Source organism: Pholis gunnellus, assembly GCF_910591455.1.
Source record: "Pholis gunnellus genome assembly, chromosome: 1".
NCBI classification, from domain to species: domain Eukaryota; kingdom Metazoa; phylum Chordata; class Actinopteri; order Perciformes; family Pholidae; genus Pholis; species Pholis gunnellus.
The window spans coordinates 15,701,816-15,720,297 of NC_136528.1; the positions used below are offsets into that span (position 1 = coordinate 15,701,816).

The 18,482-nt window shown below is 41.0% G+C and overlaps 2 protein-coding genes across 2 annotated transcripts; one reads left to right on the forward strand and one right to left on the reverse strand.

Moving 5' to 3' along the window:
* The first annotated feature begins 1,593 nt into the window (after nucleotides 1–1,593).
* Nucleotides 1,594–5,104, forward strand: nudt19 (nudix (nucleoside diphosphate linked moiety X)-type motif 19). Its single transcript, XM_079159710.1, has 3 exons — nucleotides 1,594–2,490; nucleotides 2,744–2,951; nucleotides 3,584–5,104. The coding sequence occupies exons 1-3, from the start codon at nucleotides 1,693–1,695 to the stop codon at nucleotides 3,805–3,807; spliced, it is 1,230 nt and encodes a 409-aa protein (XP_079015836.1). The 5' UTR covers nucleotides 1,594–1,692; the 3' UTR covers nucleotides 3,808–5,104.
* A 4,609-nt stretch (nucleotides 5,105–9,713) lies between these two features.
* On the reverse strand, nucleotides 9,714–10,454 carry LOC306700245 (regulator of G-protein signaling 9-binding protein; the record flags this gene model as incomplete). The annotated part of the gene is made up of 1 exon (XM_079165202.1): nucleotides 9,714–10,454. One exon carries the CDS (start codon nucleotides 10,452–10,454, stop codon nucleotides 9,714–9,716), a length of 741 nt encoding a protein of 246 aa, XP_079021328.1.
* Nucleotides 10,455–18,482: the final 8,028 nt, after the last annotated feature.

Genomic DNA, 18,482 nt, shown 5'->3' on the forward strand with positions numbered 1-18,482 from the left:
AGGGAAATTGTACACAAAAATGTGCAGATCTGTGGATTGTTTTTGATAGCATTGAATGGTTTTGGGGGCATGCTCTGTTAAATTTCTTAACATTAAAAATCAAAGGTAGAAATAACTTCAACAATTCAGCCTTTTATGAGTATGATATAGTCTCAGTGATAAACAGAAATAAGTAGAAGGTTTGCACAGTGCTCTATTTATTCACACTATAATACTGTAAAAGTAAACCTCAGTCTAAGTGGATCAAAGGTTACTGATTCAGGGTTCAATTTCTGTGTTCAGGCACTTATTCTCAAAGATGACATTCTCAAAAAAAAAGATGCAGGACATGTACGAATAGTAAAGTTACAACAATCTGGACTTTTTGCTGTGTAATCTGCTATTGATTTGTATATCTGACTTACTCTGGTGGCTGCAGCTCAGCTGAGGCACTGAAAAAGAAGGGACATTTTTATATGAAGCCTGTAAGAGAATTTGAACAACTGCTGCAGACAGACGCCTCGCCTGCTCATGAGAACAATTATTTATGATCCCAAAAAAAGTTTCAGACACATTCACCGGGTCTAAGAATCTGTCAAAGTGTATTTACAGCAACAATTCAGACTTGTGAGCCCTTGTAATATGCTTTCAGTGCTGCATATCAACTAACAGAGAAAGAAAATATTCCCTAAAAGTTTTAAAATAGTTTGTGACAAATCACAACTCATAGGCTGTAATTATTTTGTGGATTGTGATAATTCAATTAAACAGATTTGCAGAGAGCTGTCTGCGTGTTGCACACTCCTTACACTTAATTCCATACAATTTAGTATGCCAGAAAAATATTTAATATATCGTAATACGTCAATGCAGTATTTGAAAAATACCAGGATGTCCTCCGTTCGCATTTTGTGCTATACAATGACGCTTAATTGCTTTCATGGCTACTCTGACCTACATTCATCTGTGCAGCGGAAAGGTTCATGGAGCAATGTTATGACGCCAAAATATGTTCCAATTAAATGCTAACTACATGCAAAAGTACGGGCTTTGTCAGGGCAGAGCAGTAAAAAAGAAAAAGCATGTGATTTGTAATGCAGCTGTATGGCCTTACATGGCAGCTGGATTCTCGCGATGTCCCGAAATCACGAGAGAAATTCGGGATCGCCATAGAAATAAAATATTTTACACATATATTTCACATAACACGACGATAATGAATTCTCAGTAACAAACCATCTGGCATTACACGCTATGGTGTGATACTGGGTTGCAACATGAAACACATGGTCATTTAAACTCTAAGACAATTCTCCATCATTGAAATGTGAAGCATATCCTTCTGTCCTGCTTTACAAAATGACAAAAAAAAGATTATTTAAATGATGAATTTAAAAAAAATAATAATGACAATATAGGTTATATTGTATGAAATGAAAGAATTTTTGCAAATAAGAAACGCCTATTGGTCAGAGTCATGTGGACCGGAACAACGCCTGACCAATCCTCGCGCTTAAATGCTACGCAGGGCGGGTCTTGTCAAGACCAACGCGTTGGTCCTCCTTCAGACGCATGCGCAGCCGTCGAGGCTTTCGTCATAGGGAAGTAAACGTGGTTTAATCTGAAATATAGTGGTTGTGTCCTATAGCCGGCTGAGCAACGGGTAAACAACTTTGTAAAGCGTTTAGTGAAAATTAAGAAAACAGTTTTAGGATGAACACCACGCTGAAGCACTGGAAGGAGGCGGCCACTCTTATTCTAGCCGCGGGTCACAAGCTCGGTGCGGACACTTTAGCGTCAAGGACACCGCTGACAGCCGCTGCAGGTTCACCGCTGGGGAGCAGCCATGGACGGTCACACATGCCGCACACATCCAGCTGTGACTACGACGTTTTACTGCTGAAACGAAGCAGTACAAGTGGATTCATGCCCAATGCGTATGTGTTTCCCGGCGGCATGGTGCACCCTTCGGACTTTTCGAGTGAGTGGCTGGACATTTTCAAATCTTTCAGCAATTCTCCTAATTTTGGTTTGAGAAGTGTCACCCAGCCGTTGGAGACCAGACCTCCAATGTTCGCCACAGACCGACTGAAACTGGGCTCCCCTATCCCGGGAGAGGTCGCCTTCCGGATCTGCGCCCTGAGGGAGACGTTTGAGGAGTCCGGTGTGCTCCTGTTTGTGTCTAAACTGGAGGAGAGCAGTTTGTTAAAAAGCATAGAGGGCAAGTGTACCACGGATCGAGAGGGCCCGCTACCTCACAACGTAAACGATCTGTGCAGTCGTGAACTGAACAAGTGGAGGGATCTGGTAAACCAGAACCCCTCTAACTTCATACAGATGTGCAGAGAGTTGGAGGTGTTGCCCAACATCTGGGCTTTACACGAGTGGGGCAACTGGTTGACCCCCGCGGGCCGATACGGTGTGAAAAGGTTTGACACGGCTTTCTTCATCTGCTGCCTGCAGGACATCCCGCAGGCACTCCAAGATGAAAAGGAAATCGTGTCCTTTAGGGTGACTCATCAATTCAACACAACACCTTCACATCTAATGTTGACCAAAGAGTTTTACAGGGAAATGTAATTTTTTTTTGTTTGTTTAGTCTAAAATAAATGATAACTTTTCTTCTAGCAAAAGTTATACACTATTACAGCTTCTCAATTGTGGGTATTTTCTACTGTAAAACATTCCGTATGTAAATATAAATACAAAGAGAATCAAAGGGATCTGTATCAACATTACTGCTTCCTGTCTCTGTGTTTTTCAGTGGTCCACTCCCTCAGAGGTCCTCCAGAGCTACCAGGCACAGGAGTTGTGGATCGCCCCTCCGCAGGTCTATGAGCTCAGCCGCATGTGCCGCGTACCTTTGCTGAATGACCTCCACAACTTCTCCAGCCGGCGTGCCACGGAGGGCTGTGAACAGCTGCTGCCCGTTTATTCTTTAAAAGATGAACACTACACAGGGCTGCTGCCAGGTGCCGATTGTCTTATCTCACCTAACACACATCCAAACCAGCAGTGAAGCGTGCCAACTTCATGCTGTTTTTAGTTTTTTTATTGTCAACAAACCCCATGAAAACACCAAAACCAACAATGAACTGATCCCACTAACAAGTATCGTCTGTGTAGTCAAAGCCTGACATTATTCTTTTATACCATTGAGCTCCATTGTTGTCCAAAGAACTATTAAAAACGCACCAGGAGGCCATACTGTTGCACTGGGAGACATGTTATTTCATGATGATCTTGATCATAATGCAGTCATTCCCAAATACTCCATCCTGATGCCATACGTACTGACTATCACACCAAATCAGCTGCTCAATACTACAGTTAAGAAGTTGTAAAGTATTGAGACAGTGACCGATGTATTGCTGGTTTCGGTCTTTCATGGGATTTGTTGAATGTGAAATATAGAATTTGATCTTTTTTAGAATAGTGAAAACAACAGGTTTAGGTAGTTTAGCGCTATAGTGACTGGATTCTACTTGCCGTTATCATTTTCTAGCTAATGAGGTTATTGTTAGTGATGAAACAGTAACATGAATGTTTATGGCAGATTAACCATTTGTTGTTTTTCTTCTCTTGGGCTCTCCACTCTTTGCAGGTGACAGATGCTACCCGATGGCCCCTTCAGGAGACGCTGGGGTGGGTACGAGCACAGACCCTCAGCTGGAGGATCCTCAGGAGGAGGAGGATTCTGCACTGCACCGCTTTGTGACCGTAGATCCGTACACTGTAACTCTACAGATCACCATCACTCCCAAGTACAATCATCTGCTACCAGTTTCAGAGCAGACCTTCCATTATGACTCAAAAAGTAGGCTTTGACTCGCTCTACCTGTTGTAAGAGCCCCACAACTCCCCTGTGCACATACAGTGAAGCAAGACAAGTTTGCTGCTTTTCATAGGATCAGATGGGCCCTTTTCACCGCAGACATGTTGCCTTGTCATAGAAGGAAAAGCACAGTTGTTGCTAATCACATAATGCTCCTGTTCTATTCATTGACTGGCATGTTCATTTACAAGCTCGCAAAAGATCAGTTAGCAAACCCGTTATTTCAGCTCAACGCTGACATTACAAAACATTGGCACATTTTATTCAAAAGACGTATTTGTACCAATAACTCCTAATGATTGCACAAAGTTTTACTGTTTTAAATCCTGGTGTGTCCACGCTCAGCCGTGACCGTGTGACACATGCACAATACCAGAAAACTGAAACAGCTTAATGGAATTTAGCCATAGTTGATTTTAATAATAGCACCTGTTGCATTAACTACTGTGACATGTCAAAATGTCTTCAGTGGGAAAGGTTTATTGTGTGCTTGTCAATGACAACGACTCGTTTTCAGTACGTATCAAATGGACTGCATTAATGACGATTAATTATGCTTATTTATTATTTCTTCCGTGTGACTGTTGTGTCATCAGATCTGGAGAGGTCTGTCCCTCCACCAGCTCCCTTACTTGTTTTATTTTTAAGTAACACAAATTTGTAATTGATGAGTAAGGAGTGATTGCTAATGGCTTTATTGTACAAAGGTTTTACTCGGACACTAATTTCACATAATTTGAGGAGGCCACTTCTGGAGGATCATCATTGACATTTGTTTTAGTGTAAGCTGCTGAGTGTTGTTTGATTATGGAGCTCATTCCTTATCAAATATGCTGATTTTCTTATGATTGTTACTTGTGATTGTGCCCAAAATCACAAAGGACAACACTGGAGGGCTGCGAGATATGACCAAAATCTAGTAATTTCATATCTCAATAACCAACTTTATAGCAGTTTTCTGGTAAATTAATATATCGATAGCCCAGATGAAATAATCACATGGTTTTGTATACTGTTGTGTGAATTAAATACTTGACAAATGAAAAACACTGACTATTTCTCTTACTTAATTAAAAACGTTGCAAAATAATCAGATTTACTGACACATTTTGGTTAGTTTGTGCTTGTTATCATTTAGATTAAGGAATAGTGTTTCACAATATCTTGATTCATGACTTCCTCACAATATGAATCCATTGAAAGATGATAAATTATCATATTGAAATATCGCCTACATTGGCCCACTCGTGGTGAGGTATTAAGAATCATGTTATTTGTGGAAATAAATAATTGCTCTTAAATAACTTCCTGTCCAGACCTTGACTTTATGTTTTATTTTGCTCCACACTTTATTATGAAGTAACCATTTCATTTTGACCAATTTGAGCTTGTAACCATAGGAACTGTAAATATATCACAGGGATTTCGAGGTGTGTGTGTGTGTGTGTGTGTGTGTGTGTGTGTGTGTGTGTGTGTGTGTGTGTGTGTGTGTGTCATCAGTTATGGTGATCCTTCTCAGGAGGAGTGCATCTGTCTGGTGGAGACACTGCGGGGCTTCAACCCTTTCTCCTTTGGGTGTCTTCCCTGCTCACAGCAGTGTCCTCCATGGCATTTTGATAACTCATAAGAAAACATCTCCGTCAAATGGATTGTACCCTGTTTGCCATTTATAAATTAATTTATTATTAAACGGATCAATGTATTCATTATTAATTTCATCTTTTTACTGATGCTGTCTCACACTGCTGTTAGGAGATTTGTGCTTATGGTGGTTTGTGATGCTCACAGTGAGTGAGCTGAAGAAAACAGGCAGAATAATGAGACTGTGACAATATATACAATGCCTGCTCTAAAAAGACGATTTATACAAAGTAACTGTGTAGATGCAGTCACAGTATCTACTTTGTTCAAGGTGATTTAATACACAAGAAACGTATCACCTTGAAGTGTTAAAATCATTTGTTTGATGTTCTTTTAAGCACAATACATAGGATATACATATTTAAGGAACATAGTTTATGACCATGAATCTTTTTGGCACAGAAACGTTACACACACGTTAGATGCGACATACCAGTGGGCTGTGAGAGAGGAAGAGAAGGACTGATCTATATATAGAGTGATTAAAGGTATTGATTTTGGATTTGTCTGATTCTCTTCATCAAAAAGAAAATGTTGCTGCTTGTTTTTCTTCCAGCAAAGATTCCCTGAAGTCACTCTGACCTGGTCGGAACGTTTGCTTCTAAATTGCTGAGGCATACAGGTCAGCACGGCTCAATCTGATTTTCATCTTTTTTGACACACTTCATCTGTCAGCGTGGGGGGGGGGGGGGGGGGGGCTGCTGCTGAGGTTTTTGGTCCCCTGTTCAGCTCTGCCCTCCTCTGTCCTCACACCACGTCTCCCCCTTCTGCTTCAGAGTGCTGTGTTTGTGTAGGATGGCGGTGACAGAAGGGGGCCGATTTAAAGTAACATTGCTCAACCTTCTGTGCTGTTAGCGGCGGAGAGTCTGTTGAGGGTTTCTATGGCAACACACAGCCTTGGAAACCCACCGTCTTCGTCCAGATGAGGTGATGATGATGATGATGATGCAGTGGTCCGTCTCTGCCCAGTGTGCAGCTTGCCTCTCTGTCAACCAGTCTGCTCAGTTTGTTTGTTTCCAATGCGACGGATTGAAGTTGCTAAATGTCCCCGTCATTCATATAAGCTTAACCAATGTAGAGAAAGTCGATTTACTCACCTGTAAAAGGACACTTTTTTTTTATACCCAATGAAGCACATGCTCTAAAACTTTGATGCTGTTTCTATTTTGAGAAGCGGCTTGCGTAACAGAGATTGCAGTGAAATTGTTTTTTGGCATGCCTGAAACTTTCTCAAAGTTGAATCAAAATAGACTTTATCATGAACATTAGTCGTTTACTTGAAACTTGAGGGAGGAATTTTAAAGAGTTTCAAAAGGCTTTATCTCTTCCACTATTTGATTCCCCTCCCTTTCTTCCCCATGTTTAATTAATCACCTTTATATTTTTGGAACTCTGGATGACAATGTAAGTCTGTTGTGAATATCAAAGAGGTTCATGGCTCACTGTTAGCAGAGCTTAGTGCATCTGTGAGACGACAACAAGGACAAACCCTTTTGTGAATCGGGTGTGAGAAAAGCGCACCACTGATTTTCATGCATTAAATGCTCTCCCCTCTGTGCTTTTAGGAGTCGAGTCTTCTTACATTTCAGCTTTTTTTTCCTAAAACAATAATCTATTAATGTTTCTCTTGAGGTCTCTAACCTCGAGAGGGTGAGAAGAGACAGACAGCCTGGAATAAGAGATTAAAAAGGAAAAGGCGTTTGAGTAGTCCACTGAATAAACATTTAATGTCCCAAATGATTGCTATCCTTATCTGCAACTTCAATATTTTATACATGCCAGATTCTTCTTTCAATACAAGAACAATTTTATTTTGCTCCATTACTCCCACAAGGAGTCAGGCTTCTCCCCAGAAGAGGAGGGAAGCTTTAATTAAATGTGATCCTTTGAGATGAATGCATGCTTCCAAAGCCGGCAACTAAGGCTAAGTGTTCTTTGAAGGGGTCTATTTATGCAGTTATCGGGGGAAACTCCTCAGGATTGGGGGAAGAGATCATTAAAGTCAATTTAGAGCTCATTTGATGTGCAACTGTTGAATTGCGAGCAGTTACAATAGACTTTTAATTAGAATTCACATTGGAGCATTAATTCAAATGTATTTTTAAAGTCATGATGACAAGTTAGTGTTAGTGACATTTTTCAGCAACCGCAGATGATGAACAGACATGGAAGTATTTATCCTGAGGTCACATATGTTTCTGCCTGAAAGCACCAACTACCTGATGTAAAAGTTTTTTTAATGAATAGTTAAACAGAGGCTAGACACCCAATACTGACATACTGTGGATTTACATATCAGCTACTTCTGTTTATTAGTAGTTCTTAGTATCCCTTTACATACTTTTGATGTACTTCATCTTTAAATCTCACTCTAACATTTTTACATGAAAATATTCAATATTTCCTTTTAATACAGCCCCATGCCTTGCAAACAGTGAGGTGGTTTTTTTCAGTAAATTCCCTTACAATAATTTGCCAAAAAATATCTAATTTACTCTAAACTTTGATCATGTTTAATATATTGTTGATAAATCTTCTCAATTCTATAGTTTTGGAAAATCAAATTAAAACTATTTTGGAACCTTTGGAAGAGAGATGTGTTTCAAATATATAGTTTGGAGGAAGAAATGAAGTGATGAACCTTGAATTTTAAATATTTTTGATATTCCTTTTCTAGTAGTTTTACTGTTCCATTACTGTGAAAAGAAGTTAACATAATTGGCATTATAGATGATAGGAAGTTGTAAAAGAAAATGTATCTGCCCACAGATATTACATCTTTTTTGTTCAACCTTTCTGAATCCCTAATAGGGAAACACATGATCATCATACAAGAGCTTTGTGTAATTTCCTTTTCTTCTTCTTTTTATAAATAAATAAAATCATATCTAAAGAGCCAGTGTTGTCAGAGTCATGTTGTGTTTATTTCTATTAATTATATTATCGATCTTTGTTAAGACTTCTAACTTGAAGCTATTTCTGGGCTTACCTCAGGCTAACTCCCAGCCCATTAAACTAACATGTTCAGGCTTTGGCTCTGACAGCCATCCACTGTCAGTTCACCTACATGCAGGAATACCTTCAAAGACTCTTACAACTAAAACCATTAGGGAGTTAAAGCATCTGGGCGTCTCCCATCTATTTTAAATCGAACAGAATTTTAAACCCATTATGTCAAAGATAGCTCAAAATACCTCTGTGTACTACGATGTAGTATCTCCAGCTTTGCAGTGATTACAAACTGGGCTCATCTAAAGTCATCAGTTTAAACTCAATACTCCCCAAAGCCCTACACATAAAAGAGATACAACAGAAAACTGCTTTGGCATTGGTTGTAAAACACTTGGGAGCTATTTCTTCAGACTGCGAGCACATCTTCAAGTGTGTTTCAAAATTTTATTATAATAAATATACTTATGTATGTACATTATCTGACACAGCAGTCTGTATGAACAAACCCTCTATTCACATGTTGCAATGTATACATTCAACACTGCTTGCGAGAAAACCCTGAAAAGGAACATGAACAGGCTTACAGTGCATTATTAAAAGACTGTGGACTTCTCTTACGTCCCCAAGGCTCTTTCATGAAGCACATTGTGATTTGATGCAATGAAGTAAAATGGGTTTACAACAATTTGTCTATAGCCTACAGATTTTATGAAGTATTAAAACTGTGCTAACAGGAGTGCGGAACAGTGCGCATTTTATCACATCCAACTGGATCACTCTATATTACTTCCCATACAACAAGACCCTTTCCTTCTCTGACTATGCCCCCCTGCTCGTTTAAACACGTGATGATTTTGCTGGATTTAATTCATAAATGTAAAGCATCAATGCAGCAGAACATCAAGAGGAATACTTAACAGTAGGCTAGATTTACGCTTGAGCTTTTCCACTAATCCACTTGGATTACGTGTTGTTTGCATCATCCTGATGGCCAGACACTCACGTAATTTCATGACTCCAAAAATACACGACCCCTTGGCTCCTCAAAATACTTAACCTCAAATTGTGCCCGACGTCCATTCTATTGTTCTACATTATAACTAGTGCAACTCTTCGACTCCACCAAATACATTCACAAAATGCGAGAAAGATGAATAACTTCGCGTGTCCATATTTTTTTTTTCACCACCTCAAATAAAAAGCGCTTTCTCTCTCTTGTGGAGCTGCTGGCTTTTATTACCACGGAGACGCGCTCGTGGGCAGCCGCGCAGGGGTGTCCATCAGGGTGGGCTGTTGGTTAGACAGCTCAGGACATATTGATGACCAAATATCCTAGAACCACAGCGACCGTAACGATGACAAAGAATACAAGCACAGCGCAGATCGACGCAAAGCCAGCGTCCCTGTTGCCTCCCCCATCCTCATCTTTGGGCTCCTCTTCGCAGATGGAGATGACACCCACGGAGGAATTTCCTACACTCATGTTGGACTTGAGCTCCGCGCCTGCCTCCTGCTTCGCCTCGACGGCCCACGGCGCCACCTGCACCTTCATCTCCATCTCCTCCATCATCTGGCTCACATGGGAGATCTCGGACTGCAGGTCCCGGAGGTCCGCCGTGTCGATGTTGCTGTCCGCCTCGTACTTCATGTTCTGCACGCTCATGGCCCGGGCCGCCACGGTGGTGGTGCTGCCGGTCATCCCTGTCTGGATGAGGTGTCTCGTGGGAACCTTGAGGGGGAAATCCTGCCCTATCTCCAGGGACCTTTTCATGTCCACCTCCAGGAGCTCCATGCTGCTCGAGAACAGCACCCATAGGCGCTCGTACTCGGCTCGGTCATCCTTGCTGATGGTTTTGTCTTTGAGCAGAGAGGTCAGTTTAGTCCTGTTGGCCACGGCCAGCTCCTGGGCCTTTTTGCGGGTCCTCTTCAGCTCCTCGCGCAGGTTCTGCGAATCCGACGTGCTGCCCAGAGCGATTACCAAATGCCTGTAGCAAGCAGTCACTTTGTTCAAAGCGTCCAACATTGTTTTGCACTCATCTTTCCCCATGGCTGATTAAATATCTACTCTCCAAAAAATATGAAATAATAAACAAAAGAAGCTTGACGGGAAATGGCGAGCTGTTAGTGACGGTGCTTCATCCACGGTCATTGGTTTAGTTTCAAAAGGAGCACACCCCCAGCTTTACAAATCCCCTCAACGCACTAGTCAGAGCAAATTCCTTTCTATCCATGCTCCTTCCTGTCTGCAAGCAGTCACAGAGAGCGGCTTAGATATTAATGCGTTCGTAAATGGCTTTAGGCTACCTTTGCACTTCCCCACTCGAGATCAGACAGCGACGGAGCGTCTCTCCTGCTGGGCGGATGCTGAGTGGATGTGAAACAATCCAACCTCCCCTTTTTTAGGAGATTGATATCCAGATTCAGCTACAGGTGTCCCAACGTCCGCTTTCCGGCTGTTTGTGGAGAGAACACGGAGCCTTTCTCGTCAGCAGCTTAAAATAAAGTCCGTTAATGTGCAACGATGACGCGCGGCTGGGGAAATGGAGATCTTCACTGAGAGTTATAGAGAGAAAAATGCTTCAAAGCCTCCATAACGGGGTGCCAAACATCGTTTTGGGGTTTGTTTATCGGTGTGGGGAGCTGTCCGCTTCTGCGCCCAAATGATGAGGTTTAAATACCAGTAAGCGCCTTCTGAGGTCACATGTGTGCACGAAACAGAGCCATGCAGGCAGGGAAACAAAGCATCTGCGCTCCTATTGGTTTGATCCCACAGATGTCTCTTTGAAATGCCTCCAGTCATTGGCTGTTCTGTCCCTAATGTGGGCAGTGCTGTGATGTCTCTCAGCTGTGATGTCAAATCACAAAGTCCTAACTATCTGCCACTACCTGCCAGTTGTCATCTAGATTCCTGTATGTGTTGTCAGCTATACTTCCGGTGACAATAGAAGCAATGTTGCTGGTTGCTGACAAGATATTCAGCCTTTTTGTATTCATCTTTGCATTTAAAAATAGTTCTGGTAGAGCAAGTGTGTTTGAACTACCCTACACCAGTTTATTAAAGACATATGTAACTTGAAGTGTAGAGAATGGAACTGTGTGTAACAGTAACTGTGTGAGGTGTGTGCATAAGTGCCAACCACATAATAATTCATCATGTTCGCAAAGTCCATTAGACACGGAGCTGCCTGCACACGGTGTTGGGCCAGAAAGGATGCTGTTGTTGTGCCCAGTGTCGGTTGGATAATGTGTTGTTTACCTTCTTGGCTCCTGCTGTGTTGAGAGGTGAGAGGCAGATAAGACTCTGCGGTGTTTGCCTGTTGCTCTTTTTGCATTATTGAGGCGGATGAGGCCTAATGATCCATTGACTGCAGTGTAAAGCTAATGGACTTAAATGCAGAGGATGCCTAAGGAACTGAGGGAGAGGCTTGTTTGCTTTATTGTTGCATGGGGATTTATTCAAATCATTTTTTTTTTTAATATCCCATTGAAAAGTCATGCATATTCCTTCAAATTGACTGCATTATTACGTATGCACGACCATCTATGACTCCCTATTTCATAATAAGATTCATTAAATCTAGCAATAAGTGCCTCGGCTCTATGTTTACTGTGAACTGTAATGTCCGGTATATTTTAACTCCTGCAAGCCATGCCAGGGATATCTGACAAATAACAAATATCTTGGCTGAGTCAGATGTTTTGTTATGATCTTGCCTAATGGTTCTTTTTTTCCATTGAACGTGTTTCCATGGCAACCTCTCACCTCTTGGCAAGCATTCTTCGGTAATTTTTCCTCAAGCTATTCAATTACTGTCTTTCATGCTGTATTTAGAATTACAGTTTAGCTGTGGTCAGAAGAAAGATTCATGAGTAGCTGTTGGATTAATTGTACAATGTGAAGGTGTGGTTCTATGGCCTTTTGGAAGCTAAAAAAAACATCACGGTAGTGTGTAGTTCCTCATTAAAAAACATTTTACAAAGAACGTACATTGCAGCGTCCTTGAATTTCATTCTCTCAGCTCACAAAACATCAGTAAGTTATTACAATCCTGAGTTAACAAATGCAGAAACACAGACAAAGTCCATAGACAGACATGACCCATGGCCTGTTGACAACTACAAATTTAGGAATTTGTAATTGTTCAATCTCTTCTTATACAGATGATTGTGGTTGAAAATAATCTTTTTAACCTCCCGGTGAGAAATAATCAAGATGAGAAACCTCTTAAAATATAAAAACATATTTATTTAACAGACACTAATAATAATTCAGCTGAATGGATAGAGCTCTTTCCCCACAGATGGTTCGGAGGTCTAACAACAAGGAATAGACAAAAACAGAGTATATGCACATTATCTCGTGTCCTCCCCCCCCCTTTACTTGGAACTGCTAACAGCATAGAGGAAGAATTGCAGGACTATGTCGTCTGTGGTGTCTGTCTGTCTGCTTACCTATAATAAGATTGCTGATATGCTGGCCTGTTAGATTCAAGTGTTAGGATGAGTCACACATGCTGTGGTCTGATTGCTCTCACATCATGGAAAACTCAATGTGATTTCCTGTGCAGAGGCTCTCTGTGGTTTTCTGTTACACAGAAGAGTAACAAGATAGTGAGGAGCTCCAGATGTTTTTACACGGACGAATGCTTTACACTGACTCCTGAAACGACAAATAAAGCCTGACAAATCTTTTTTTCTAATGAAATATATTTGTCTAATTAATTATTGTCCTGCCATTTTGTAAGAACAAATACCATGTATTGCAAAATAATTCCTGATAGGCTATTCCAGTTTAATAGGATTTCACATTTAACATACGAGCCATCCATTTTATATTCATTGTCAGTTTTTAACTTGATGTGTATTAGCCGGGTTATGATCATGAAGCATAAAATGGCTGAACTCAAAAGAAAAAAACAAAAGCAATAGCATTATTTAGTAGGCTACAAGCACACAAAATCAGTGGGAATCTTACATTTTTATGCTAAATATGGATGGAACGATTAGATGATTCAAACAACACATATGTCAAATTAAGGCCATGGTCACAGTCCACATTGGGTGACATAGCAGCATTTGTGACTACTGTTTGACATCTGTCTGATACATCAATCCATCCCTTCCACTGCTGTAATATTTTAAAAAAGGGCCAGATGTGTTTGTGTTCATAGCAGGAGCCAAATCCTTTGATTTGTGTCACATTGTCAAGTAGTGTTTGCTTTGGGACGCGTGTTTTTGTTTACATATGAGCCCCAGACACAGAGCAGATCTGGTTATTATCCTTCAATCCGGATGCAAATTGTGTAAAAATATTTTCTTTTGTAAAAACTAGCCTAGATCATATATGATACCACTCACATGACAAATGACAGCGAACTGTGCTAAAAAAGAATCCAAATATATGGCATGCTCGGTTTAGACATGTCAAGCCTGGAATTAAAATGAAAGATGAGCAAAAACACCCCCAGGTTCAAGAGGTTAAGATGAAAAGGAAACCAAAGGAGAGAAATACTACTTGGTATAGGGCGGTTTTCAAATGATGCCATAAAATGATCTACAAACGCCATAATCCAGATTAGCAGGTTCCTAAAGGTCCAAGGATTAGCAACATAATGCCCTCAGATGTATCTTTTAATGGAGGCTGTCATTCGTCTCTCACGCATTTCCATCACATGTAATCAATGGTTTAGGCAGAAAATAGAGCCTGCTTGCACTCACTATACACTTTGTGTGAGATAATGGTCAAAAGATGTAAAGATGTTTTCCCCAATAATGCCCCAAGCAAACACATTAGAAAACTCTTGAATAACCTCTGTCAGCTGTCTTGATAATCCCAGTAAAAAGCTCCTGCACTGACTGCCCTTTGCTCTCTAACATTCATGTAGGCTTTCTATACAAGGCCCACATTAAACTTTGACTGGCACAGTCTTCATAATGTGCTGCTTCTACTAAATGTTCAAATCCGTTTTGTTATTTAATAAAAGGTTTAAACCTACCATGTCTATAGGTAAGGGGAAAAAAAACTGTAGCCCCCAAAGTAAACCCACATAAACTCAGGGGAGAACAAGAAACTCCTCATAGAGAGGACTCATTCAGTGAAGTAGTGCGCCTTCTTGCTTTAAGGCAGTATAGTAACCGCTAACCACTGAGCTACTGTGTGGTCAAAATATCATCTAAAATCCTGTGAAAAAGCTTTTGACTCCCCTAAATTTGACATATTACTTAGCCATGCCCGCATCTGAGATTAAGTGTGTCTTGAACAGGATTAGAACTCTGTGTAGCCCTAATCTGACATGATCATGCCAAACTAATTTGATGTGCTGTTACTGGTGAAGAACAAATATCACTTAAAAGCCAAAGATATCTTGGGCATCAGGTTTAGATTTGGAAGCACGTTGTTGCTTGGTTTAAGTGGTTTGGGATCCAGGCGGATGAGGGAGCCCAGAGACGGAGCCTGTTTGTGGAAGTATGAGGAAGATGCAGTCAGTTAGAAACAGAGGCAGAGCATCGACGGGAGAGAGAGTGGGAGAGAGGGGGCGAGTGAGAACCAGAGAAAGAGGAAGTCTATCTTTGTTGAATTATTGATGGACATCATCCACTATGTGGTCTCTTACACGCCGCAGCATGCAGCAGCGGGGTGAACCGTGAGTCACGCCTCAACTCCACGAAGGTCCAGAGAGGACCTCCACTCAACCGTGACGTACAGACACACACACACACACACACACATACACAATAAGTCTCCTCTCTCCACTCCCTATGACAACGAAAGCTAAGCTTACCTTAAAAGCCCTCATATAAACTTTGTATTGATCTTGGCAAATATGACGCAGCACTCTAACTGTGTGTGTGTGTGTGTGTGTGTGTGTGTGTGTGTGTGTGTGTGTGTGTGTGTGTGTGTGTGTGTGTGTGTGTGTGTGTGTGTGTGAACGGAGCAGGCTGAATTTACGATAAAAAGCCACCCTTTTGCCATGCTGAAGATGCAGTCATCATTAAAGACCCACTGTTGTTTAGCAGCAGCGATGTTTCTAAATAACTGAATTAGTATTTGACCTTTTCAGGAATACACTTAATCACTTTCTTGCAGAGTTAGATGAGAAGATTGACACCAATCTGTCTAGAAAATATAGCATGACGTTTATATATAATGTAAAGACATGAGGGCGGTATCAATCTTCTCATTAAACTCTCCGCCAGAAAGTGAATAAGTGTATTTCCCAAAATGTCAAAGTTTTCCTTCCAATTATACATTCTCTTTGGATTTGAGATGGGCCGGCCAACGAGTCGTCATGTTTTTAAATTGAGTTAAAGTTCCTTGACAAGAGGTAAAAGACATGGGCTGGCACCAAAGCATGAATGTCGTTTTTTTAAAGGAGAGTGGAGTGCTACAGTATGAAGTACTTTCCATGCTAAACTGAGATGAGCCAAAAGGATGCGCAGCATCTGCTCAGTAAAGGCTTAGCTCTAATCCTATCACATCAAGGTAAATTCAGGCGAACCCGAGGGATGAGAAAATTAAAAGTGATATACCTCTAATAACAATTCAAACAAATACAGTCTCAAATACAGTCTGCCGCTTGCCATCTCTGGTGTGTGTGTGTGTCAAGGAGGTACTTGTTTGTCCTCTCCCCAAAGCCTCGATGTAATCTAGTGTGCAAGTCCCTTTCTGCAGAAAATAGGACAGTCCAGGGAAAAGAGGAAATAACCATCGGATTCAAAAGATGTCTTCCACGAGGCGCTCAAAAGACATTCAACTCCACCGAAAAATATTATGTAAGAGCCTTCTAGAGGTACATTAATGACTTTTAACAAGCTTGAGCTGTTTTTTGTGGCTTATTTGTAAAGCTCATTATACTCCATTTTACTTTGCTACTGCTTGTGTACACTTCAACCAAGCATACAAGGAGAGCTGATGGCCATGGGACCAAAGGTTCTTGGCCCTTGTCCGTTTCACTGTCGTGTGTTTAGAAAAGCCAACAGATTGCCCCACTCAGAAAATCCCCTCTAAAAGGCTTCTAGGTCGGATTTGTGTGGGCGGGGCGAAGGTGGGTGCAGCAGAGATAAGCCGGTGTAAAGTTGGAGGCCATTCCATCGCGGCATGTCTCTGTGTTATTCCTCATACATCAGTCAAGACTTTGATTCTTCTGCTCTGATTTACTGTCAGTCTGCCGTTTCCTGTTCATGTTTGTCTTCCTCAAGGAGAATCTTCTGTGTGGAATGTGTCAATACTATACTGTATGTATTTACAAACTGAGAGAAGAAGATTACAAAGAATCATCTTCATCCTCAATCTAAAGTTGTTGTTTTTTCTGAAGTGAACCATGTTTTTTTCTGACGATATTTATGCATTCACCCAGAAGGGTCACCAAACCTAATGTAGGAATTGTCAAATATCACATTAACACATTTGTGTGTTCTAAGTTAATTCGATTTTTTTCAAGATTAGCTATATAAAGTTGTATTATTCCATATAATACTGTGAATACATCTATGTCGCATCCAATGATTGCATATACCCATCATACATTGCGACCAACTGCAGCTATGAACTTTTCTCTTCTTCTCCTTCTCTTGCTCTCTTTTTACCACAGATAAACTGATGTCACGCAGCGGTATTTAATTCCCGAGCACCAAGGAAATTCCTCTTTAGGTGTTTCTCTCTTTAAGAATTTATGAAGACTTTTCTGCCTTCTCTTTTTATTTTTAACTAGACATTTGCCTCACATTGTACGTCCCAACAGGCCTCCACACTCTGACATCTCTCAATGGAGCTCAGGCCTGGTACTTTTGTCTTATAGCATAAAACACAATTTATATTAGGAAGGGGGAAGTGTGCAAGCAAATAAAAAAATACTTTCACATTTTCGGAAATACTCTTATTTGGTTTCTTGGTGAGAGATTAGAAGATCAATGACCCTCCAATGTATGTATGGTAAATATAAAGCTACATTCATCAGCTGGGCAGCTCAAAGACTGCAGCACACAGGCTCTGTGCAAAGGTAACAAAATGTACTGACCATGTCGATACCGATTGTTACATCTAACTCTCTGCAAGAAGTGATTTATGCCAAAATGTGGAAGTACTGCTTTTTAGAAAACACTGGTGTTTAAAGTGAATTTATTCAAGTTTTTCAATCCGATAGTTCAGTTTTGTCATTTTACCTCAACAGTCTCTTAACTGCGTGTATTGCTCCTTAAGATTACACTCCACATGCATGTTGAACCATTTTTATTAAGTACAAATAAACTCTTTGATCGTCTCTGTGTGACTAAATTAATCTGAATGTAACACAATAGATAATGCCAAAAGTAGATTGAAATGCATCCTATCAAAATGAATTGGTTTACTGAGGTAATCATATGTGATGCATGTGCTAACAGATTCTTTAAACACCCATAGCATATCAATCTGTCAGCTGTGGCTTTGTTCCTACACCACTGACGGACAGATTTCTGTGATGATCACCTTTTCAAAATGTTTTTTTTTTCTCTCTCATCCCCTCTGATGGAAGCAAAGCCCCACGTCTTCTTTCCCCTTTTCACTCCTGCAGCAACACACACCCTAACCCACGGACCAGCTACAGTCACATCACAGACTTGCTCCAAACCACTCTGCTCTCCACTCCACTTTGCTTCACTCGATTTCACTCCAAAAGCCAGCATGCCAACAGAGGGGTGTGGGTGAGGGGGTACTGCACCAAAACAATAATGCACATGGGAAACCAAGGCCCCCGGCGGGAGATTTTGTTTGTTACATGAGCACTTAGCATTCATTATTTAATTGGAGACAAGACTCCCGATTACATCAAGAGTTAAAGGGAAATACCCCTCCTTGTCTCAAATACTGTTCTCCCTAATGCATATTCTGGTACTTCCAAGAAGGAGATGTCTTAGGGAATGTACAGTATAACAGGTGGGGAGAGGCTTTAGGAGAATGCAGAAGACAGTTTACATGCAACCGTTGTGACTGCTCTTTTGGCATTCAGTCAGAAGCTCATCTAGCCATAATGGAGAGAGTGAGAGAAGCAGTTCTGGAAATGGAAACGGCTTCAGCCCGCTCATTCAGCCTTTAAGC

What these genes read in the sequence shown, in the direction of transcription:
- nudt19 (XM_079159710.1), top strand. Translation starts at nt 1,693, where the DNA reads ATGAACACCACGCTGAAGCACTGGAAGGAGGCGGCCACTCTTATTCTA. An exon ending in AGGAAATCGTGTCCTTTAGG is followed by an intron (nt 2,491 to 2,743) that starts GTGACTCATCAA and finishes TGTGTTTTTCAG; the next exon opens with TGGTCCACTCCCTCAGAGGT. An exon ending in CTACACAGGGCTGCTGCCAG is followed by an intron (nt 2,952 to 3,583) that starts GTGCCGATTGTC and finishes CACTCTTTGCAG; the next exon opens with GTGACAGATGCTACCCGATG.